This window comes from Myripristis murdjan, chromosome 7, assembly GCF_902150065.1.
Source record: "Myripristis murdjan chromosome 7, fMyrMur1.1, whole genome shotgun sequence".
Lineage (NCBI taxonomy): Eukaryota > Metazoa > Chordata > Actinopteri > Holocentriformes > Holocentridae > Myripristis > Myripristis murdjan.
The window spans coordinates 25,942,702-25,968,390 of NC_043986.1; the positions used below are offsets into that span (position 1 = coordinate 25,942,702).

General features: G+C 40.4%; 2 protein-coding genes across 4 annotated transcripts in view; both read right to left on the minus strand.

The window, feature by feature from the left end:
• The window catches only part of LOC115361433 (uncharacterized), a 32,249-nt gene extending 15,902 nt beyond the window's left edge, over positions 1 to 16,347 (minus strand). The window contains exons 1-7 of the mRNA XM_030054802.1: positions 16,224 to 16,347; positions 15,508 to 15,543; positions 15,331 to 15,399; positions 15,053 to 15,188; positions 13,727 to 13,836; positions 13,582 to 13,626; positions 13,254 to 13,386 (exon numbers count right to left, since the gene is read on the minus strand). Coding sequence (XP_029910662.1) covers positions 13,254 to 13,386; positions 13,582 to 13,626; positions 13,727 to 13,836; positions 15,053 to 15,188; positions 15,331 to 15,399; positions 15,508 to 15,543; positions 16,224 to 16,254 — 560 coding nt within the window. The 5' untranslated portion in view covers positions 16,255 to 16,347. The remainder of the gene's footprint in view (positions 1 to 13,253; positions 13,387 to 13,581; positions 13,627 to 13,726; positions 13,837 to 15,052; positions 15,189 to 15,330; positions 15,400 to 15,507; positions 15,544 to 16,223) is intronic.
• Positions 3,507 to 25,406, minus strand: dnase1l1 (deoxyribonuclease I-like 1). Of its 3 annotated transcripts, XR_003928482.1 has the most exons (10): positions 25,356 to 25,406; positions 23,036 to 23,194; positions 22,716 to 22,804; positions 22,377 to 22,466; positions 21,151 to 21,263; positions 20,411 to 20,523; positions 19,822 to 19,979; positions 18,456 to 18,552; positions 18,184 to 18,358; positions 3,507 to 3,568 (listed from the first exon to the last, which is right to left on the minus strand). XR_003928482.1 is itself a non-coding variant. In XM_030056111.1 (9 exons), exons 2-9 carry the CDS (start codon positions 23,183 to 23,185, stop codon positions 18,236 to 18,238), a joined length of 933 nt encoding a protein of 310 aa, XP_029911971.1. In that variant the 5' UTR covers positions 23,186 to 23,194; positions 25,356 to 25,406; the 3' UTR covers positions 17,636 to 18,235. The 3 variants fall into 3 exon arrangements, 2 of the variants coding, with proteins under 2 accessions (XP_029911971.1, XP_029911972.1); XM_030056111.1 differs by lacking the exon at positions 3,507 to 3,568 and having other exon boundaries at positions 17,636 to 18,358; XM_030056112.1 differs by lacking the exons at positions 3,507 to 3,568; positions 25,356 to 25,406 and having other exon boundaries at positions 17,636 to 18,358; positions 23,036 to 23,429.
• Between the last annotated feature and the right edge of the window lie 283 nt (positions 25,407 to 25,689).

Sequence of the window (25,689 nt, forward strand, 5' to 3'; positions counted from 1 at the left end):
AGAAGCCCTTAAAGTGTTTGCATTTAGTTCACAGACCCTCTTGCCATTGCACCTGGAGGAGCAGGAGAGCATGTTTCAAAATCATACCAACTTAAACCAGAATGTTCTGTGGGAACTTGGGTCTTTCTCGGAAACCTTATCAGCCACTTCAATACAAGTAGCACTAAACATCTATACATCAAGGGCAGCTACACTCTCTGACAGTGTGTCCAAGTGTTTTTTTGCAAAACTGAAATCAGGTTCATTTACATCTACAATAGCTGCTACAACCAGCAAGAAGAATGGGAAAAAGCGTCATTTTAACCAGCAAAGTAAAATTCATCAGCATCTGACAAAAGCAATCAAGGGGTTAATAATATAAAATGTCTTTCTGAATTTTCAGACTTGTGTACCTGGTTTTCACGATCTCCAAAGTGCCTGGGAGAGAGCACCCTGTGTTGGCCAGCTGTGCTGCAGGTCTGCCAGCGCTGCAGGTCACCCTGTCGGCCCGTCCATAGAAAGATGACACCACACTGATCACTGCACTCGCTGTTATTCACAACACAGGGAAAAAATTAAGATGATCCATGATCAAAGTACAGTCACATCTCTTTGAGGCAGCCAAGACACACAAACTATTTAGATCCGCCAAAGTAAATTTACAGAGTACAGGAAGTTTTGGAACGTTACCAGTCACATCACAGCTCAGGCGGTGGACAGTATGTTCTCCACAAGAGGTGACTCTCTCTGGGTAAACCACTAAAACACCAAATATGCAAACATGGAAGTGTAAATCTCAACCACATATACAGCAAATTTGTAGAAATACATGCAAGCTCTCATAGCAGATATATGCATACTTACCTGAACTTGCAAGCAAACAACAAACTGCTGCCAGGACTGAAAAGAAACATCATCACATTCAGTGGACTTCAAACTGATTCTAGCTGTGTCTAGAAATTAATGGAGCCTACAAATAATATTAAATCTAAAATAAACCTTAGAATTTGAACGATCAACATAGCTTTTATGTGAAGTTACAACTCTGAAAAATCAATACATTGTGCCTTGCAATTGTATGTAGACCCCATGACTTCATTGTTTTACTAAGTTATTTTAAAACACATTTATTCAGGATTTTTCATTAGAGTTCTATGCGAAACACCCTGGGTTGTTAAAAAAGGAGACATTTCTGTGATACTTGCTTACAAAGCCAAGGCCAGATCTCTTCATGGGACTCAGTGAGATGTTGAAGTGTACACTGAATCCTACACAGTATTAAATATATGATTCAATTATAGATGTTTTTGAGTGTACTTGCTGAGAAAACAAAAGTCATCACCTCCCATTAAAAGTTGGGAACCTACAGAATAACCAATATGCCCGCTGACGTCTAAGTTGCAAATGAACTCCAATAAAAAGTAAAGAGATGAATTCATCCTACGCACTCTGAAATCCCATCAAGTCCCTTTAAGATCAAGTGTAGGGACCCGGCGGTTTGCTTACAAATATAAAGAAAGATATATTTGAAAGCAACAAATCTTGCAAAGCTTCCTGAGTTCATTTAAAGCCCTGGTATTTCTGTTTAGTCCCTCAGTTGTATACTCACACAGTGCAGAGCTGAGTCTGAAGCAGAGCATGGTTTTACAGGAGCCAGAGCAATTAATGATGTCTGGAACTGTCACACCCGCTATTTATGCACCTGACCCAGGAGCCGTCTGTGAGTTTTTTCCCTGGAACTCACAAAACTGGCTCTGATCCTGCTGTCTGTGGCCCAACTGGTTCTGGTGTGGGCAAATTACGCGGGGAAAATTTCATGTATTGCACATTATTTATCAGTTGTATCGGATCAGGAGGAACAAGGAAGCAGGGTCGTTCCATGTCAGATCATCAAATGGGTGTCACTGTGGCGACTCAGATTTCAATGACATTGATCCCATAGTCAGAAAAACATGTTTTATGAACACCTTTCAATTTTCACCCTCTTTGGACAAAAAATCGATTTTTGGCGAATTTTCAAAGTGAGGTACTGCCATGTGAGTTTGGTCAGTTTTCAGCGAACTTCAGTTGACGACTTGTATTTTGGCACAACTTCAGTGTGCTGTAACTTTATTAATTTTCATCTAAGAGTAATGAAACTTCGTATATTTACTAAATAAAAGGTGCTAAATCAGATTTTGTTGCTTTCTGTCTAAAATATAAACTTTTGGAGCGACTGAGGACCAAACTTTGAATTTTTTTCAGGCTGTGCCTTATTGGGACCACTCTCTCAGAACCAAGATATGTCGTAAGGTTAGATCTAGCATGTTTTAATTATTTATTTCCACCGCTAAAACTAAAATAACTAGAAAGAATGGATTAAGAACCCATTCCAGTTACTGCCCTGCTAAAGTTGAAAATAATGCCATGACGTGGTAAACAGGAGTGCCTGCAAGTGTCTGGAGCCCCCTCCTTTAAAAGTGTTAGCTATGGAGTGTTATCAGAGTCCATTATTTGGCAGGTAGTTCAGATCTGTGAAGCTGTGCTGGTTCACAACAGTTCATCATGTAATCTGCCCTGAGATTGAGATTAGGCTAAGTGTACAGGCATGTGCTGTACTCCATCCCTGAGTCCATTGAAGCTTATTGTTTTTATTACATTTTTTTAGATGAAGTGGCTGAATAGAAACAAGGAGAAGAACCAGAGATCATTTCTGTGCCAGTCCAGACCAAGAGATGAACAGGGTGGGAGCTGTGGTCAGTGGCGGTTCTGCCCATGTTGCCGCCCTGGGCGAAATTACTGCCTTGCGCCCTTCCTTTCTAGCCGCGCGCGCGCACGCGCGCGCGCGCGGCTAGAAAGGAAGGGCGCAACTTCCAAGGAAGGGCGACAACTTCCAAGCGATAACGGCCGCTACCGGTGCCCCTCTGGCGGCTACACGCGCCCCTCCCAGAGCAGGGGCGCCAACACCTGCACAAATACCTTTTTTGGAAAAATACTTTTTATATGGACAAAATCTTGTTTGTATAAAAAAAAAAATAAAAGCCACCGGTCAGCATCAGGCGGGCCGGTCGCGGCACCGGCTTGATGCTTACAGGTGCCGCGCCCACCCGGTCAGGTCTGCCGGATCTGACAGGTGAGCGGCGCACACATACTGCCATCCTCTCATTATAAATCAACTTTTGTTCATACACGGCTGCAGCAGCACAACGGACAATGACACAGACAACATGGTTGATTATTGACTGCGCAATGCGGCCATTCGCCGGTAATTGCGGCATCAGGCGAGCCTACCTACTGGTTTATATGCAAGCACAATACATGTGTATTTGCTTAGACCCCAATATTAGACGAGGGCGTTTTTTCAGGGCATTTTAAATGGAAAAAAATATTGTCTTATATTCAGATGAATACGGTAATAGAAAACTGCTTTGCAGCGAGGATGATTTTTTTTTTTTTTTTTTTTTTGCGCTCATGCCGCCCCCCACGTGACATGAAAATATGCCGCCCCGGGCGGCTGCCCGCTTCGCCCGTGCCTAAAACCACTACTGGCTGTGGTACATCTTCATGTCTCGTTCCTCTGGTTTATTCAGGAAGAGTGTAGACCCCATACCTCCCTCCTATACACACACTGCATGTTCGCTCAGCTGCAGTTGAATGTCAAGGTGAGGAGGATGAGGAGGACGCTGAGGGAGACTTGCCCTGCGTTCCAAATCGCATACTTATACTTTTTACTTTTAGTATGTACTGCAGCTGCCCTTACAAAGTATGTAGTTTAGTATGTATTGGGACATACTAATTATTTTTTTCCCTACTAAATAGTATGGTAGTATGAGTATTGGAACGCAGGGCCGCTGTTGTCTGGATGCACTGGCCTTCAGCAGGACCTCAACAGGGTAGTGGTCACTGACTTCCAGCGCCTGAGCAGAAACACCACAGAAGAAAGCAGCTGACCAATCACAGACAACGTTCACCCATATAACACCACAGTTTAATTTTCCACAGCTATTTTCTCACCTGTTCCTCCGAAAGACGGAATTCCTTTTTAAAATTAAACGCCTCGCTGAAAGAGGCACAATGGCCCTGGCAACCTTTTCCCCGTGCACAACGATTCTGTTGAAATACACAGAGCTTACACAATCAGTCTTTGTTTCACTGCCTGTGGATGTTTTGTTTTCACTAGTAATGAAACTTCCTTGGTGTGAGCTGTTCTATAAGTATGTCATATCACATTTTGTTGACAGTACTAGTGGTGTGTTGTTACCTGGAATTGGATCATGTGCTGTGACTGTGCACGTGGAAGGCCAGCTAACTGAGTAATACAGTGATTTAGTTGGTCCTGTGTCATTTTACTATACTACTATTATGGCCATTTTTATTATTACTATACCACTATGCTACAGTGTAGGGCTGGGCGATGTGGACAAAATCAAATACGCTGATGATATGATGATACTTTTGACCAAATACTTCACTACTGATGATGTGAAAATACTGTCGGGATGAGTAGCGGTGCTCTCACAAAATATTGACACAATGAGATTTTTGATAAACAGCTGTTACTAATGTGGATATTATGACCATGCAATTAGAGGTAAATAATAAAACAGCTAGAACAGTCTAATAAGTTGAGAAAATGGTATCCCTTTACTGTAATGCAGCCTTTAAAATCAGGAAAAGACAACTCATATCACCATATTACAGCATCCAAAATTAAAGAATATAGCAAGTTTTATGCCATGATATCGAGACATTGTGCATTTCTACAACAGAGAGATTTCTTTCATCCCTCACCCCCTAAACAGGCACCTTCTTGTACTACAAGTGTTACAACAAAGTCAGAAGTGGTTTATGTACTCCTGTTAGGCAACATGTATAAGAGCAGAGCCAAACAGAACCAATTAACCAACCAAGTGCACAAAAATACAATCATTAAGTTGACTAATTTAATTTGATATTTGACACTAAATTTTCTAACTTTACAGTTTGATTTGTGCTCTGATTTGGTCTAACTGGATAATTTAATTTGCTAATTTGCCCACTTGGCCAGCACCTTACCGGTTTTTGTAAACTTGTGGGCCTGTAAAGCTCTTTGAGACTGGAAACAGAGATTTGGGGCTCTAGATCCTCGGTTCTCAAAGTGGGGTTCCGCGAAAAAATTCACGGAAATGTATTTTTTTTATTATTATTGTTAATTTTGGGGGGGAGGGGCGTTAAACTGTGAAATAAACACTGTGTTCGTTTTTAAGTTTCTCCCATGACTGATTTGGGGAGCTTACTCATGTGATTACACATCAGGCAATCTGGTATGACACCTCACAGGCGCTCGCACGGCTTCACAAATAACAGCAACAACAAACACTCAAAGCGCCTTTGTCCATCAGTGTCTAGTCAAGTCCTCTGGTACACAAAGGGTTAACAGTCGATCTCTGCTAGAAGTCCCGCCTCTAACCTAATATCGCTCATCGATTGGCTCTGCCGTTTCTTACTAATGTGTGATTGGCCGTCCCCGCTGTCACTCCTTATGGTTGTAAAAAAGCGCCGGAGGACGTGCACAATGGAGTTTGTTTCGGCCAGCAGTTATGCACATGGATAGATTTCTTCACAGTTTATTTCGTCAGTTTGCAGTTAGAACAATAGTTCAGCATGCTTCTTTGACATGACAGCTTTTATCAGGCACATTGGCCTGTTGTCTCTAGGGAAGCAGGAATTATCCATTTTTACTAACCATGTTTTAAAATGTCAAGCTTATAGAACTGTAGAGCCTCAACAACAGAGATTTTTTTTTTTTTTTTTTCAAATAAGAGCAAGGCAATGGACACAGGCCAAAAGTTTGGACACACCTTCTCATTCAATGCGTTTTCTTTATTTTCATGACTATTTACTGTCATGCCATGAAAATTATGTTTTGTTTTGTTCTTGTGTCTTGTCTCGTGACTTCCTGTTTTATTTTGAAACCCCACTTCCCTCTTGTGTCAGGTAACTTGTTCTTCCTATTGTGTTCCCCTGGTTGATTGTCTGCCACGCCCTGATTGTGTCCACCTGTTCCCCATTACCTTGTGTGTATATATAGTCCGTGTTTCCCTTTGTCCTGTGCCAGTTCGTCCTGTTTGTCATGTGTTTTGGACCTCAGTTCTTCCTTGCTCCTTGCTCCATGTTCCAGGTCAAGTCAAGTCTCGCCACGTCAGGTTTTGTATTTTCTTTGTTACTTTGCCTTGTTTTCCTTTTGTCATAGTTTTGTTCTCTTGTTTCTTTGATACTTTTGTCATAGTATATTTCTGTTGTCACTTTGTATTGATATTTAAGTTGTTACTTTTCTAATTAAAAGAATTAAGTTTAACCCTCGTTTGAGTCGTGCGATTGGGTTCTATCCTCGTAGTATTAGTTTTGACATTTACATTGTAGATTCTCACTGAAGGAATCAAAACTATGAATGAACACATGTGGAGTTATGTACTTAACAAAAAAAGGTGAAATAACTGAAAACATGTTTTATATTCTAGTTTCTTCAAAATAGCCACCCTTGGCTCTGATTACTGCTTTGCACACTCTTGGCATTCTCTTGATGAGCTTCAAGAGGTAGTCACCTGAAATGGTTTTCACTTCACAGGTGTGCCTTATCAGGGTTAATTAGTGGAATTTCTTGCTTTATCAATGGGGTTGGGACCATCAGCTGTGTTGTGCAGAAGTCAGGTTACTACACAGCCGACAGCCCTATTGGACAACTGTTAAAATTCATATTATGGCAAGAACCAATCAGCTAACTAAAGAAAAACGAGTGGCCATCATTACTTTAAGAAATGAAGGCCAGTCACTCTGGAAAATTGCAAAAACTTTACGTGTCCCCAAGTGGAGTCGCAAAAACCATCAAGCGCTACAACGAAACTGGCACACATGAGGACCGACCCAGGAAAGGAAGACCAAGAGTCACCTCTGCTTCTGAGGACAAGTCATCCGAGTCACCAGCCTCAGAAATCGCAAGTTAACAGCAGCTCAGATCAGAGACCAGATAAATGCCACACAGAGTTCTAGCAGCAGACCCATCTCTAGAACAACTGTTAAGAGGAGACTGCGCCAATCAGGCCTTCATGGTCAAATAGCTGCTAGGAGACCACTGCTAAGGAGAGGCAACAAGCAGAAGAGATTTGTTTGGGCCAAGAAACACAAGGAATGGACATTAGACCAGTGGAAATCTGTGCTTTGGTCTGATGAGTCTAAATTTGAGATCTTTGGTTCCAACCGCCATGTCTTTGCGAGACGCAGAAAAGGTGAACGGATGGATTCCACATGCCTGGTTCCCACTGTGAAGCATGGAGGAGGAGGTGTGATGGTGTGGGGGTGTTTTGCTGGTGACACTGTTGGGGATTTATTCAAAATTGAAGGCACACTGAACCAGCATGGCTACCACAGCATCCTGAAGCGACATGCCATCCCATCCGGTTTGCGTTTAGTTGGACCATCATTTATTTTTCAACAGGACAATGACCCCAAACACACCTCCAGGCTGTGTAAGGGCTATTTGACCAAGAAGGAGAGTGATGGAGTGCTGCGGCAGATGACCTGGCCTCCACAGTCACCGGACCTGAACCCAATCCAGATGGTTTGGGGTGAGCTGGACCACAGAGTGAAGGCAAAGGGGCCAACACATCAGGTGTTTGATGCTCCAGCTCATCGAGGTCGTATCATTAGGGAATGGCTGCTGGAGACTGGGGTACCTCAAATGGAGTGGCCTGCACTTTCTCAGACCTGAATCCCATAGAAAACCTATGGGATCAGCTGAGTCGCCGTGTAGAGGCTCGGAGCTCTGTACCCCAGAACCTCAATGTCCTGAGGGCCGCCCTTCAAGAAGAGTGGGATGCCATGCCTCAGCAGACAATAAGTCGACTTGTGAACAGTATGAGATGTCGTTGTCAAGCTGTAATTGATGCTCAAGGGCACATGACAAGTTATTGACACTGACATTTTTTGTTGTGGTATACCCACCACTGTTGTTGGCTTTTGTTTCAAGAAATTGTTTGAGATGAGGAAATCACCAGTGTACGCTTCTACTTAAATGCCCTACTTTCATGATATAATATCACTGTAGCGTGAACTTTTTATATTTTCCATAAATTTCACCCAAAAGCCAAATATCCCTAACTTTTTGTGAGTAGTGTATATAGTAGCCTATGCGACAACGCCACCTGGGGAGTTTCACCCCAGGAAATTATTAGTTAAAGGGCTAATGCACAGGGGGCCACTCAGGTTCGCAGCATCACAGGCAGAGACGGTTTAAATAAAGAAATGTTTATTAACAAAAAAAGAAATCACAACAAATAGAGCACCAGGGTAACATCACAACACTATTTAAAAAAGACTGGTAGAGGGACAGCAGTCGGACAGGGCTGGGGCTTACCGTGGCAGCAGGGGAGTAAAAAAAGGGAAAAACAAAAGTCCTCAAACTATGCACCCGTGTCACTGCACACCAACCAAGAAGGGAACGTGAAGGAAACACCACCACCAGGAAACCGGGCTGCTGCTGGGGGCCTCAGCACCTGTCCAGAGAGAGGAAGGGAAGGGTTAAAACTACCAGCCGCTTGACCCCTGGTGCATCTCTCTAAATAAACAATATAATTGAAAAAAAAAGGAACAAAAACAACAAGCAAACAAATAATTTGTTCAACAGAAAAGGGAAAAATAAACAAAAGAAACCCCACAATAATCAATATAAAAAAATATATTTAACTTGAAAGACAACAAACCAATAACAATTCACTCAAACAAAACAAAAAAATAACTCAAGGCCACTCTCCAATGACTAAACACTTAAAAGCAGATTCCCACTATGCAGGCGCTTCTTTATTATAGGGCCGGCCTCCGGGGTAAAAAGTATAAGTATGCGTGTGGGGTCCGGCCATGCACTGTCTGTGGGGACAAAGCCGGTCCTTATCGCCGCGGGTTAGCGGCTCGCAGCTCCGGTGGCTGGCCGGCGACGTAACCCCGTGAGAGGGAGCACAACACACACACGAAAAGCAGAGCCAAGCCAAAGCAGCAGCCGATCCTGGGTCGGTAGCTGAAAAACACCAGAAAATTAGCACAAACAGATAAAAATTGTCAATGAACCGCTAAGTAATGGTTGGATAGCAAATTTAGCGTGGTACATACCCTCAAGCTGTGCCACAGTGCAACCTCACTGTGGAGGGCGGGAGTAAAACAATCAAAATGCTGCAGCAGAAAAAAACACACCATAAATATTTGCCAACAGGGAGCTTTAGTGATAGCAGCACGAGACAGACAAATGACGACTCACCAAGTCGACAGACAACCACGCGACAGCGAGCCTCCAGCAGAGCAGTTCGTCCGCCCCTGGGCCAGTGGTCAGCCACGCTACAAACAGGTGGAGACCGTCACCGAGATGCCTGCTGCACGTTCAACAGTAATAGTCCAGTCATTTTATGAAAAAACCTAGGACAAATTGCAAGAGAAGCAAACTCAACTGATTTTGTATCCTCAGTATGAGTGAGGGAAAAAAAGTCCCAGGAAATCTCATTGGTGGAAAGTTTTGAAAATCACCTATTTATGACCATATATTACCAAAAAACACTGTTTTTAACACACAGGGGAAAGGGTTCAAAATTTATTTTCAGATATCACTATAAAAATTCACAAGGTGATTACACACACAAAGACAAGAAAAAAAGTCAATTACAAGTTCTTTGAATTATTCTGTTTACACATGCATATCACACATTATCTGATTTGATATGCGCTAATAAGGAATATAAGGAATAAATACCAGAAGAGATATTTAAACAGTGAATTAAAAGGTTACTATATATATAGTAACCTTTTAATTCACTGTTACACCGTAACCTTTTAATTCAAGGTTAGTAAACATTGATGGCCATGAAAAGCACAAACCAAAATGGGAAAGAAGGTATCGAAAATGTTTAGGAATAAAAAGGGAGAGCAGGGTTATATAAAACACTGTAGACTTTATTATTATTGTACAGGGATTAAACACTATTCTATATTGTGATAACATCCATCCATTCATTCATTTTCTGTCACTGCTTAATCGCGAAATCTATTTAAATGACTTGGCTGTCATAGTTTAACTCTAGCAACAGATGGGGCTAGTGAGCACTGAATGAAGCTTCGAGTAGCGAACCTTAGGGCAAAGCAATGGGCTGGAAAGCCTCATTGCTTCAGGAAGCTTCATTTTCCCATCACTAGTAATATGACCCTCGTCGACCGCCACACCAAACAAAAGCACCAGCTGCCCACGATGCTGCAGCTACCCCGGAAAATGCTTCGGGAAAGAGGAAGACCCAGGCATGGCCGCACCTGGCTTATATAAGCGCCGCCTAAGGCTTAAGATGGCACAACCTGGCACAGTGCCACACAGTGGCCAGGAGGGACCGAACCACTTGCCACACTTGCATGCAGCATGTATTCATAATGACAAACCCCCTCAATGGGAGCAGCAGATTAGAAAAAGAACGGCACATGTGTGTGTATATACAGAAACACACACATACACACTCACAAAAGCATGTGTACACCCAGATGGCTCAGCTCCTGACTAGCTCGCCATAAATGTAACTAGTGCAACAAGGATGATTGAATGATCAAGTGATATTATTTGCTAAATAAACTGACTGCAAACCAGAAACCAGAATACATGGAGCCCCAATGTGTGTTAAAGAGCATATTGCAGGTTGGAGACCCCAGGGAAACAATGTGTAGGAAAATGATGTAGGAACTGAATTTTCATTGAAATACGCATATACATATATTACAGTGACCTCTGGAGCTGTTTTTGTGAGAGAATTTTACTTCCGCATCTGAAAAAGCTAAACCGGAAGTGACATAGCGGGAGGGAGTGCGGTCAATTTGAACAATAGGAAAATAATGGATCTTAATGCTAGTTGTGACACTGAAGAGGTTGGGAATGTGTATTCATATCAATATGACGGACCACAGCCTTATAATTACGAGCCTGTTAGTTGTCAAAGAGACCAGGAACAGACCAGGGTCAGAAGAAATAACGGTCAGAGAGATTCAATTGTGGTGCGAGGAGAACCAGTGGAGGACTGGGCAGGTGTCTTGGTCAGTAATGTTTTTAGGAGCTTTGCTCAAAATGGACAGTTTTTCCTCTAAATACATGCCCTTATGTCTTGTAAAGCACATTAAATCCTGCATTAACTTTTCAAATGGTCATTTTCACACAAGGTTAAGTATAACTTTTGTAAAAAATTTAACCTGCAATTTGCTCTTTAATGCCAAAGAAAGACACATCAGGCAAAATTCAGACTTAACCATAAATGTATTAAATTAAGGCACATAGTAAACACATAATAAAAATAAACAAAATATGGCAAATATAACAAAAACATTGGCCCTTTAAATGTCAATGTCAAGTTGCTCTGTGCTAGAGTTCCATAGTTTCAAAGGAGGTCGAGCTCAGTTTTTTTCTTTCCTACCACAGGTTGTGAGGGGAAGACTCGATAAGCTCGGGGTAGCTCGCCATCCAGAGTGGAGATCTGTGTTTCAGGATAGAGATCCTTGCTCATGCAAAAAAAAAAAAAAAAAAAAAAAAAAAAAAACCTGACCTAAAAGGTCAGATCAAATAAATAAAATTAGCATTCAAACTTAAATTTATTTTTCTTTCTTTAGTTGTACATGAATCGGTAAATCATCATCATTGATTCAACAGAAATCATTGTAGCCGGCATATAAATCTCAGAAAATACATACATTCAAAGGTCTTGCAAATCGGCATGAGCTATCCAGCTAACTCAATGGAAAATTACATGCAATTAGCATTAGGAACGAAAAGCACCGACCATATAACTCAGTCTCATTTATCAAACTTTTTTTTCCAACACTTTTCTTGGCAACCAGATGACAACGTGCGACACTGAACCGTGTTTAAAAATTTCAACTCACCGTTGAGTGTGGAATAAGTAACGTCCAGCTTTACAGTGGAAGCGCACACACCGGCAGAAGCAACAAACAAACACTCACATGTGCAGAGTGGGAAGTGGAAGAGGAAGTGACCTCGTCCTGACACGGAACTTACTAGCGTCACACAGATTTGGGTTTGGGGTTTAGTTCCTCTTTAAAGTTGAGGTGGTGGGCCAAAAATGACAACTTCAGATTTATTGTCTTTGAAAAGTTTGACCATCCAGTGTTTTACATCTGGGAGATAAAACATGGTGGGGCTGGAGGGATGTATCGGGAGATAAACCCACATGTCATCTGCATAACAATGGAAGTCGATATCGCCCAAAGGAAGCATACCGAGTGAAACTAGAAAGAGATGTAGGACAGAACCTTGAGGCATCCCGAATTTCATCTGCACAGCTTGGAGAGGAGTCGGCTGTGGTATGAATGCATTCATACTCCACGAATGAAGATTCCTCTTCATTTTGATAACCACATTATTACTATTGCCATCACTGGCGGAAATCCTGGAAAGAGGGGGCAACTAGGAGACACTGAGGGACACTTTTGGTGGTCACTTTTGGTCAAAAATGAAATCAAGTTTTGTTTGGGGCTTTTCATGCTTAATACGTCTACACCCTGTTGTGACCCAGATTTTCATTTAGTTGATTCTGTTTACTTCCTGCATTTCTGTAATCATTGCACTTAATCACAGACTTATAAGACACATTTCATTGCATTTTATTCAGTGAACAAATGACAGAGCATTAATGTATTGATTCATATACTGATTGGTGTAATTTGGTCACACAGGCTGCGCTGGTGAGGGGGTAGGATCATACAGGATCTGGAAAAACAGACAAAAATCTCAGTTTAGACCAATAATTAAAATGACAGAAAAATGACAAGACAATTTTAGACAATTTAATTTAAATGGCACAAAAACTGCTAGTGCAGGGTGGCTTTTTTGTGAAACAAGATGAGGTGTCTTTTTCCCCTATGCCATATTACAGCCTCTGAATTTTTCTGCACTTGTCACACCCCGCGGTTAGCTTCAGCAGAGTGAAACAGCCCCTTTGAGGCACTTACATTCACAAGTGTAAGCCAGCTCCAGGTACTTGAAAGTGCCACGGCAGGGGTCCCCAAACACTGAGTTGCTTGCATAGATAGTGCAGCTGTTTCTCCCATTGCAGCTGTGGACAGAGGATAGGACATGAGGACAGGTTTGAAAGTCCTCCTAGGTTCATGCAAGTAATCTCATTTCCATGTAATCCCCACTAATACATTTAAACATATTTGCACAACTTGGTGCTAACACTGTATTCCTCAAACTAGAGTTAAAGTTACAACAAAAGAGTTTTCAACGGCACCTTTCAGCCACTTTGTTAGTGGGTCTTGAGCAGTAGACATTTTGGAGCTGAGAGGCAGAGCGTTTGTAAGAGCATGTGGTTTGGTCACGGCGGCCATAATCAGCGCCGTGGACGACAATAATTTGCCCTGGATCTGAGAGAGAGACAGGAAAAACTTGGTATGATAAGTGAAAGAAAAATGTAATAACCTCTAGCTTGATGATCAGGTGACTAAAGGGTTGAGTGCAGCAAGACACAAAGATGAATTTCAAAATACAAAGGTGAGCTTTTTTATGCAAATCATGTTTACACACTGTACATATAAAAAAAATAGTAAATGTGATCTTACCACAACCTAGGTGTGCCGCAGAGTGCTCACATGCAATAACATGAACTGTCAAAGTAACAAGAATCAGATTAGACATCGCACTTATCAGACTTCTTTTCAGCTTAGTTTATCATTGCTATTATCATCATGGACATATCTGACTCACTGGCTGGCAGGCAGATGAACGTGGTGTCCATGTATTTGTAGGTGCCATAGCAGGGATCAGAAGCCCTGAAAATTTTTGCATTTAGTTCACAGATCCTCTTGCCATTGCACCTGGAAGAGCAGGAGAGCCCGTTTCAAAATCATACCAACTTAAACCAGAATGTTCTGTGGGAACTTGGGTCTTTCTCAGAAACCTTATCAGCCACTTCAATACAAGTAGCACTAAACATTTATACATCAAGTGCTTTTGCACTAGTTTAAAAAATATTTATTTATCTGTTGACTTATTTATTTATTTTGTTCATTGTTTGTAATGTGCAGTGTTTCCCTACACATTGTTGTGCTGATCAGTCGGTCAGCAGCCAAGTCAAGAAGGGTATATCTCAAAATCTAGGTGGTGGATATTACTGGATAATAACAAAAGTATAACAATGTTTATTACAATGTATTTTTCATCAACATAAATGTAAACAATTTTCAATAACATGTCAATAAATGTCAACATAATTGTCTTCTGATTTCACCTTTAAATGCATTTAAAGGTGACATATTAATTAGCAGATACATATAAAGATAATTAAAGATAGTTAAAGATAGATAATTGTTGATGTCAGCTGAGATGATCAATTTTATCATTATAACTTTTTTTGGATATCGCCCAGCCTCAGTGGTGAATCATCATGAAATTTGGTGGCACCTTTCATTTTGGTTAGAGGATGTCTGACTCCATGACCTTTTGTATAGCACAACCAGCAGGTGATTTTTTTTAATCTTACTGATATCTCAAAAAATATTTATTTCATCGCCATGACATTTGGTTACAGCTTTCACACTGGCTAGATGATGATACTTGTCAACTTTAGTAACTCATTTAGTGCCACCAGCAGGCCTGTGGAACAGAGTTTGTCAGGGTTGTAACAATTAAACTTTTGTGACAGCATCCATGTTGGCTGGAGGATGCAAGGTGGAGGATGTTAATTTTGGTCATTGTATGACTTTCTTTCCGGTGCCACCAGCACGGCATCCGAGTTGAATGACACAGCATTCGTTCTTCTACAAGCGCCTACTTGTTGCAAGGCTGGCATAGACGTAAGGACTGGGAGGAAGTGGATGACACAGGATAACCCAAGTCATGGCTGCAGCACAGCCTGCTGGTAGGAGCAAGTAAGGCTTAGTATCCTGCACAGAGGGTTTCAAGATGGCTAAGGGGGGCTACAATAGCTGCTACAGCCAGCAAGAAGAATGGGAAAAGGCATCATTTTAACCAGCAAAGTAAAAATCATCAGCATCTGACAAAAGCAATCAATGAATTTTCAGACTTGTGTACCTGGTTTTCACGATCTCCAAAGTGCCTGGGAGAGAGCACGCTGTGTTGGCCAGCTGTGCTGCAGGTCTGCCAGCGCTGCAGGTCACCCTGTCGGCCCGTCCATAGAAAGATGACACCACACTGATCACTGCACTCGCTGTTATTCACAACACACGGAAAAAAATAAGATGATCATATGATCAAAGTACAATCACATCTCTCTGAGGCAGCCAAGACACACAAACTATTTAAACCCGCCAGAGTAAATTTACAGAGTACAGGAAGTTTTGGAACGTTACCAGTCCCATCACAGCTCAGGCGGTGGACAGTATGTTCGTCACAGGTGGTGACTCTCTCTGGGTAAACCACTAAAACACCAAATATGCAAACATGGAGGTGTAAATCTCAACCACATATACAGCAAATTTGTAAAAAATACATGCAAGTACTCTCATAGCAGATATATGCATACTTACCTGAACTTGCAAGCAAACAACAAACTGCTGCCAGGACTGAAAAGAAACATCATCACATTCAGTGGACTTCAAACTGATTCTAGCTGTGTCTAGAAATTATTGGAGCCTACAAATAATATTAAATCTAAAATAAACCTTAGAATTTGAACGATCAACATAGTTTTTATGTAATGTTACAACTCAATACATTGTGCCTTGCAAATGTACCCTGTGACTTCATTGTGTTACTATGTTATTTTAAAACACATTTATTCAGGATTTTTCATTAGAGTTCTATGCGAAACACCCTGGGTTGTTAAAAAAGGAGACATTTCTGTGATCCTTGCCTACAAAGCCAAGGCCAGCTCTCTTCAAGGGACTCAGTGAGATGTTAAAGTGTATGTTCAATCCTACTTAACCACAGTATTAAATATATGATTCAATTATGGATGTTTTTCAGTGTACATCACCTCCCATTAAAATTTGAGAACCTACAGAATAACCAATATGCCTGCTGACGTCTAAGTTGCAAATGAACTCCAATAAAAAGTAAAGAGATGAATTCATCCTACGCACTCTGAAACCCCATCAAGTCCCTTTAAGATCAAGTGTAGGGACCCGGCGGTTTGCTTACAAATATAAAGAAAGATATATTTGAAAGCAACAAATCTTGCAAAGCTTCCTGAGTTCATTTAAAGCCCTGGTGTTTCTGTTTAGTTCCTCAGTTGTATACTCACACAGTGCAGAGCTGAGTCTGAAGCAGAGCATGGTTTTACCGGAGCCACAGCGACTAATAATGTCTGGAACTGTCACACCTGCTATTTATGCACCTGACCCAGGAACCGTCTGTGGGTTTTTCCCTGCAACTCACAAAACTGGCTCTGATCCCGCTGTCTGTGGCGCAACTGCTTCTAGGGTGGGCAGACAATGTTTTTTTTTTTGGTGACAAAGCAATAGCTAATGAACGGCTCTTGGTCAAAGCAAATTACATGTATTACGTGTTAGTTTTATCAGTTTTATCAGATCAGGAGGAATAAGGAAGCAGGAGGAATGCGTAAATGGAGGTGCTGTAATGGCCACAAGTAAGATTGATCCTTTTAGATAGATAGATAGATAGATAGATAGATAGATAGATAGATATACTTTATTGATCCCAACCAGGGAAATTCTGGTGTTCCAGCAGCAACAGTAGAAACATACAATAAAGTTAACTAAAAAAAGAATAAAGGCTAAAAATATACAATAGAGACTATAAAGACTAAAGACTCAAAAAATACAATAAGGGCTAACCTAAGGAAAGGAGATACGAGTTGTGAAAATATACATATGGAATGAGCATGACAATATACAGATGGCGCTGAAGTATATGCATGATTGTATAGATTGTATAGATAAGGAGAGTTAGTATGAAACCAGGAGACTAAGAACCAAGTGGCAGAACCTGAACGCCCGGGACTGGGACAAGGAACTAACCGCCTTGATTCAGCCTCTTAAGGAATCCACTTCCCCTCCAGTCTGAAAAACAGTGTGAGTGTATATTAACTTAGGCTGTAATATACAGATAATAAATAATAAATAAACAGTTAAGGTGCTGAGTGATGGATAATAAATACACAGTTAAGGTGCTGGGTGATGTACAATAAGTACAGAAACAGTTAAGGTGCTGGGTGATGGATAGTAAATACACAGTTAAGGTGCTGGGTGATGTACAATAAGTACAAAAACAGTTAAGGTGCTGGTAATGCAGTGTTAAGAACAGAACTATACAGCAGACAGTTGCAAGTCTCTGTCTGACAGATGTGATTTGTTGTACAGTGTGATGGCTTGTGGTAGGGTGGGCAGACAATGTTTTTTTTTGGTGACAAAGCAATAGCTGATGAATGGCTCTTGGTCAAAGCAAATTACATGTATTACGTTTTAGTTTTATCAGTTTTATCAGATCAGGAGGAATAAGGAAGCAGGAGGAATGCGTAAATGGAGGTGCTGTAATGGACACAAGTAAGATTGATCCTTTTGACCCACATTGGGGAATGCCACTGTGGAACAGGTAAGACAGACCTTTCTTAAAACAAAACAAGAAACAAACAGAAAAATACACTTTTGTTCAAATGTATTAAAGATTTATTAAAACATCATTACATTGCCACATCAAAAAAAAAAAGGCTTTTTAACATTTTTTCAGTGGAACAGTGTGCCTTGGATGTTGTTTAAGTTTGCCGATTGTATTCTAATGTGTATTTAAAAAATATTAATGGTGTAATTAATTATTAATTATTAAAAATATATATTTTATATGATTGTAAACTGGAACATTGATTTTTTTTCTGTGAAGTGCTTGCAAGTGTCTGGAGCGCCCTCCTTTAAAAGTGTTAGCTATGGAGTGTTATCAGAGTCCATTATTTGGCAGGTAGTTCAGATCTGTGAAGCTGCGCTGGTTCACAACAGTTCATCATGTAATCTGCCCTGAGATTGAGATTAGGCTGAGTGTACAGGCATGTGCTGTACTCCATCCCTGAGGTCATTGACGCTTATTGTTTTTATTACATTTGGCAGATGAAGTGGCTGAAGAGAAACAAGGAGAAGAACCAGAGATGATTTCTGTGCCAGTTCAGACCAAGAGATGAACAGGGTGGGAGCTGTGGTACATCTTCATGTCTCGATCCTCTGGTTTATTCAGGAAGAGTGTAGACCCCGTACCTCCCTCCTATACACACACGATACACACTATACACACACACTGCATGTTCGCTCAGCTGCAGTTGAATGTCAAGGCGAGGAGGATGAGGAGGAGGCTGAGGGAGACTTGCTGTTGTCTGGATGCACTGGCCTTCAGCAGGACCTCCACAGGGTAGTGGTCACTGACTTCCAACGCCTGAGCAGAAACACCACAGAAGAAAACAGCTGACCAATCACAGACAATGTTCACCCATATAACACCACAGTTTAATTTTCCACAGCTATTTTCTCACCTGATCCTCCGAAAGCCGGAATTCCTTTTTAAAATTAAACGGCTTCGCTGAAAGAGGCACAATGGCTCTGGCAACCTTTTCCCCGTGCACAACGATCCTGTTGAAATACACAGAGCTGACACAATCAGTCTTTGTTTCACTGCCTGTGGATGTTTTGTTTTCACTAGTAAAACAACTTTCTTATAAATAGCTCACCCTTCATGCTGAGGCATGAGCTGTTCTATAAGTATGTCATGTTACATTTTGTTGACAGTACTAGTGGTCTGTTGTCACCTTGAATTGGATCATGGGCTCTGACTGTGCACGTGGAAGGCCAGCTAACTGAATAATACAGTGATTTACGTGGTCCTGTGTCATTTTACTATACTACTATTAAGGCCATTTTTATCATTACTATACCACTATGCTACAGTGTAGGGCTGGGCGATGTGGACAAAATCAAATACGCTGATGATATGATGATACTTTTGACCAAATACTTCACTATTGATGATGTGAAAATACTGTCGGGATGAGTAGCGGTGCTTTCACAAAATATTGACACAATGAGATTTTTGATAAACAGCTGTTACTAATGTGGATATTATGACCATGTAGGTAGAGGTAAATAATAAAACAGCTAGAACAGTCTAATAAGTTGAGAAAATGGTAACCCTTTACTATAATGCAGCCTTTAAAACCAGGAAAAGACAACTCATATCACCATATTACAGCATCCAAAATTAAAGAATATAGCAAGTTTTATGTCATGATTTTTAGACATTGTGCATTTCTACAACAGAGAGATTTCTTTCATCCCTCACCCCCTAAACAGGCACCTTCTTGTACTACAAGTGTTACAACAAAGTCAGAAGTGGTTTATGTACTCCTGTTAGGCAACATGTATAAGAGCAGAGCCAAACAGAACCAATTAACCAACCAAGTGCACAAAAATGCAATCGACAAGTTAAGTTGACTAATTTAATTTGATATTTGACACTACATTTTGTAACTTTGCAGTTTGATTTGTGCTCTGATTTGGTCTAACTGGATAATTTAATTTGCTAATTTTCCCACTTGGCCAGCACCTACTGAGCTGCCTTTTTCTGTGGTCCTTCTCAAGATTTCCTCCCTTTTCCCCTATCTTATCTTTGGGTTTCAAGGGAGTGTCATCCTGTTTGGTTTTTGTAAACTTGTGGGCCTGTAAAGCTCTTTGAGACTGGAAACAGAGATGTGGCTCTAGATAAACTTGAACTTGAACAAATATTGAATATATCACGACAGGATGAACCAAAAATACATTAATGTGGTATGAAGGCTTACAGCTGTGTATTCTCTGTAACTTTGGCAGATGTGTCACTGTCTGTTAAAAGCACGGTGAGTTTACCTGTCGTAGGCACAGTCAGTGGACTTTCGCACGGTGGTGTCGTTCTTGTCGTTAATCAGCCAAATGAAAGCCGGGTCGGTAATCAGGCGAACATTCTTCCGGTTCTTCTTGGCCAGGTAGCCACAGTCAGCATTGAAGTCACCAAGGAATATCACATTCTACACATGCACACACAGAAATGCTGAAGGGTTATTCTGCATAATTTCTCTCTCTCTCTCTTTTTTTTTTTTTTTTTTTTTTTTTTTTTTTACATTTTTCAGGACAATTTTCTTTTACTAATTTCTGGCAAATTTTTGGGACATTTCTTATTACATTGCTCATTGTCTTTTCCCCCATGTTTTTGAAAGAAATCAAGTCAATTTGCTCAGGTTTCAAAGGGTTAACATAGAAAAGCACTTCAGTTCAACTCAATTCAGTTCAATTCAATTCAATTCAATTCAATTTAATTCACTTCACTTCACTTCACTTCAATTCAATTCAATTCAATTCAGTTCAGTTCAATTCAGTTCAATGCATTTAGGCCTTATTGGCTGATCTAAAACAATACAGTATTATCAAACTGCCATATTCAGCAAGCTTTACTTTTTACCTCAGTTTTCCACTTCTTCCTGATATCGTTAAAAACATCAACAACTGCATCAAGCTCCTTTGTGGTGTTGTTTGGAGACGTGTGCAGGGGTATCAGGACAAAGTCCTTTAAAGCTGAACATGCAGTTAGAGGAAGAAAGACAGAGAAACAGACGTCCCTGTTAACCAGCGATTGCTTGCTGACAAAATGTGCAAAAACCACAGTGGTTACTTGCATCTGAAAGGATCTATGCAAGCAAAGCATGACTAGTGCTTTATTATACAGCCAAATTTCACTTTCAAAATAATGAGTCAAATTCACTTATGAGACAGAGAGAAACTGGAGAAATGCAGGGAGGTTGCCATTTCGGCTGAACAATATGGTAACAAAAAAAAAAAAAAAAAAATGCATTATTAATTTTACAAATATTGAGACTGCAATATGATTCATAATTTTAGTAGGATTGATAACATTGCATTGTAATATTTATATTCAATTAAAATGATATTAAAATGACAATGGAGTGATTTTTGCTGATTTTTCTTACATCTGGAAAATAAACAATGTAAGCCAGAACATCTCTGTAGAACCACAATACTTTACTTACAACAATGCTTTATCACATACTTTTACTAAAAGAAATTCCAGCTTTTCTAATTTGGGTATTGCACTTTGCCATATTGCAATTTTGTGCCATCCTTATACACATAAACTAAAATGGGATTTCTCCACACTTGCGTCCTGAGTGTCGGTGAGCCTACCTGTCTTGGGAGCACTGAAGCGCACAACAAAAGGCTCTCTGGCGAAAGCATCAATGTCTCCTTTGAGTGTATCTGGGTACTGGTACTGATCGGTCACTGTCACTGTTCCTGTCCTGCACACACAGAACAAAAGCATCCTCACCTTTAATGTCTGCAGGTTGACTTTACATGTGCATTGAGAGCATGTGACTCCCAGCCCCTGGAACCCTGATTTTTCCTTTAATTTCCCCTTAAGTGCTTTCAAAGTTAGATTTTTTTTTTTCTATATTGTCTGACAGTGTCACATATTTTTCTGTACGTGCTGGTTACATGGCATCATTGAAGCTACATCTTGAGAGAAATATTCAAAGCCAAGATGCCATTGTTTTATTGCTGCAGCATTACATCAAATAGAAAATATCTAGATGTGTTGTGCATCATTTCAGAATCAAAATCAGAAACACTTCATTGATCTGTGGGGTAAAACTGGGTCAGCTGCAGTTACTTAAATTCTAGAGAGAAAAATCTCCACCACCATGAGTGAAATGATAAGTAATATTTATTTTTTATTTATTTATTTATGTAACCTTTATTTAACCAGGAAATCCCTTGAGATTAAAATCTCCTTTTCGAGGGAGACCTGGCCAAGAAGAGCACACCATTACAGAGTTACAAAAATTCTAAAATAAAACACATTAAGAACAGGCAAAGGACAACAGACACATACAACAAAATCCAGTTTAGGAATAGCAATTGCACTCTTCAGTAACACAGTTTTTTTTATCAGAGCTTTGAAGTCTCCCAGGGAGACCAGATCATTAAGCTGTAATGTGTTCTGAAGATTGTTCCATGAGCATGGCGCAAAATATGAGAAAGCTGCTCTACCAAGTTCTGTGCAAATCCTGGCTACCTGGTAGAGCAGCCTTCTAGTAGACATAGAAATGAAATATGAATTATAAAAATAAGTGCCCTCGACCAAATAAGATCATGTGGATTATGTTAAAAAGACAATGTGGATTAATGCCACAATAATGATACAGTATTATAAAAAAATAATAATAATAATATGTAGAAATATAGCCACTGTAAGTTTGACCAAAGCTTGCATGCAGCATGTATTCATAATGACAAACCTCCCCCAATGGGAGCAGCAGATTAGAAGAAGAATGGCACATGTGTGTGTACATACAGAGACACACACATACACACTCATAAAAGCATGTGTACACCCAGATGGCTCAGCTCACCTGTACACAAACACGTACTGCTCCTGGTACGTGTCAGATCTGCCCAGTCTCTCACTCTGCACAGCATCATACTCATGAGCACTGTCATACCTGAGATATTGAAGGGGCAGAGACAATAAAATTGGAGATACAGACAACTCTTTAGACTTGATGATCATAGAGGAAACTGGACTTGTTTGTAGATTTTCGAAGGCATTTCATCTCTCATCCAAAAAATGAAGAAGCTTCTTGAATGAGAAGTGAAACCTTTTCGAGAATCTACAGATGAGTCCACTTGACCTCAATTCAGCTGTATTTGGACAGCGGATAACTTTAATGTGTGTATGTGCGTTTCATCACTTGTTGAGCTGGGCAAGCAGTTGTGGGAAAGCTTTCCGTCTGTGGTCTCTCACTTCCTGAAGCAAGCTTACATCACAGCGGGCGATGATCTGAAACACACAGACAGACACACATTGCCAGAATCGAAACCTTTTAGTTATTTGCAGAGTAATAAAACACAGAGATGAAATGATAGAGCTCAGAGAGAAGATCAAATGGCAAAGTGCACTGATTTATGCAGCCGGCACAAAAACATGGGGCTCATACAAAAACAAAAATCACAAATGTTCAAGACAAGGAGCAAATATTGAAGAACCAATCCACCTCTGTGTTTGTCTTACCCTGACAATTGTGTGCATGACTTTGGTTTTGCTAGCTTTGCCTTCTCCGAAGCTTTGAATATTGAAGGCACAGATTCTGAAAACTGTCGCCCCCTGAACGCCACACACGCCCCAGACCAGGAAGAGGAGGATGAAGGACAAAGACCTCATGGTGCAGAGCTGTGAGAAAACAGACAATCACCTTATGCAGTCATGAAAATAAACACATTAGGATGACACATCTGTTTTCACAAAAAAACACAGAATTGCCCCACATCTCTTCTCCCTGACCTTTACGCTGTGCTCGGTATCAGTCTAACATGAGCAGCGTCCACCTACCAGTCGAGTGGCACACAATGGGACTGTTGATTCCCTGCTGATTGCACTGAACTAGTCTCGACAAGAGCAAATGTCACATCAGGTGAGCCAGATAAAGAAAAAAAAGTAGGTTAGTTCAGGACAAAAACACAGGATCACACCCATATGTACATGTGCACACATGCCCACAACTTAATTAACAAATGCACAATCACTTTTTTTTTCCCTCGAGTGCACAAGTTTAGGTTTATTTTGGCACAGTTAAAAATATGACCAAAAATAAATAAATACAACTACAGCCTAGAGGCTTTTGAATAAATAAATAAATAACAAGTGATATACAGTGCAGGGAGAGGCAGAAAACCTAGTGAGCTTATTTGAAGCCTACGAGATTTTAAAGGACTATAGAAAACAAGTAATTGACATACAGAATATGATAGTAACAACATATTTATATATATAAAACAACAATATTAACAGTAATAATACTGAAATAAAATACATAAAATAAATCAAATAAAACACACACACACACACACACACACACACACACACAGATTTTTCTCTCTCAAACACGCATTCCTGTGCCAACAGACATTGTCACACATAAACACACAAATACACATGCGCACATGCACACAGTTAAGAATACTCTCTGCAAACACACATTAGTATATAAACAGAATGTTACACATACACATACACACATATGTTCAAATACACACATGCATGCACACACCTACACAAAAAAGACTGCTGTCTCACATTAATGGATTATAAGATATTTTAAAATATATTATATTATATATATATTATATATATATATTATATATATATTATATTATATTAAATATATTATAAGAGAGTCCTGTACATACGCATGCATGCACACAAACATTAAACAATCTAGACCTTCCTCTTTTGCGCTTTTTTTTTTAATTACACACACACATGCATGCATTCACACACACCCACTCACACACACGCATACAGTGAAGGAATGCTCTCAATCAAACACAAGTAAACATTTAAAGTAATTAGTCCACATTCTGACAGACACACACTGAGACATATTCTCTATCAAACACACCCACACCCACACACACACACACACACACAGATACAAAGAGGGCAAACACAAGTAAACATTGCTTTAAACGCTTGGGTCTTCTGCCTCAGTCCCTCTTCCAGTTAACTTGACAGGGGGAACTCCTGAACCTCACAAGGAAGTGACCAGCTGCCACTTACACTTCTGTCTCCCTCGGCTGATATCTGTATACACTGTCACACAGACGTGACTTGCTTCCTCCTGAAATGCTAAATATACCACAACCATTTAGAGGGGAAATCGCTGCCCGATGTTTCTGATACGGTGTTATAACAGAGCAGCTCTGAAGTGTTACAGTGGGACTAAAGAACTCAAGATAGTCGAGGACTTAAGTACTACATTCTGAGTTGTACTTCTACCAGTATGGCAGGATCCTCACGCTTTCTGTCTAATAGCTGCTGTGTGTTATGCAGCACTGTGAGCTGGGTCAGCATATCAGGCTGGTCGATACTATTTTAGACTTTGCCCTATGGAGTTTTTTCACAGTCCAGTCTCAACTTTTCCATTAGAGGACAGGAAGGAAAAAAACATGAAGACGTTGACTGGTTGCCATCCAGTCAAGTCACATTCATATCTAAAAAGCACCACACAAACCTGTTTAGTCACAAAGTTCTTCACAGAGCAATAAGGAGCGTAATTACAGATCAAGGAAAGAGAGAGACGCCATAGATGTTACAGTGTAACCCAACAATGAACACACAGTAACAGTGTTGCACCTTATGTTAAAGTGTGCAGTATTCTCCCACTCTGCCAGTCACTCTCTCACACACGCACTCTCACACACACACATCTCAAGTTACAAGGAATGCATTTCCTACAGTCCCTCTGTCTAAGCTGAATGTGACACCTCTGACCTGAATGCTGATCAAACTAAAACAATAGCAAGCTGATAAAACCACATTCTTAGGAACTTACCGGCTCGTGATCTGTTGGAAACTAAGTTTGTTTGGTTAACTTCCCACTTCCTCCTACTTGGAACTCTCATAGCTGGCCTGGCCTCTGGGCGTTCTGTGGGAGGAGCTTATCGATTCCTACACTCACTTCCCACAGCTCAAAACAAACCCCAAAGTTAACTTGACTTTCAGTGTTTCAATGTAACTTGCAATGTTTTGTTTAAGCTGCATTACCCTTATAGTGAGAGAAATCTACAAAGCCATTGATTATATGGCTTCTCCATTAAATCAAATAGAAAACATCTAGATGTCCTATTGGTCATTTTGTACATATTTCTATGACAAACCCTGGTTTA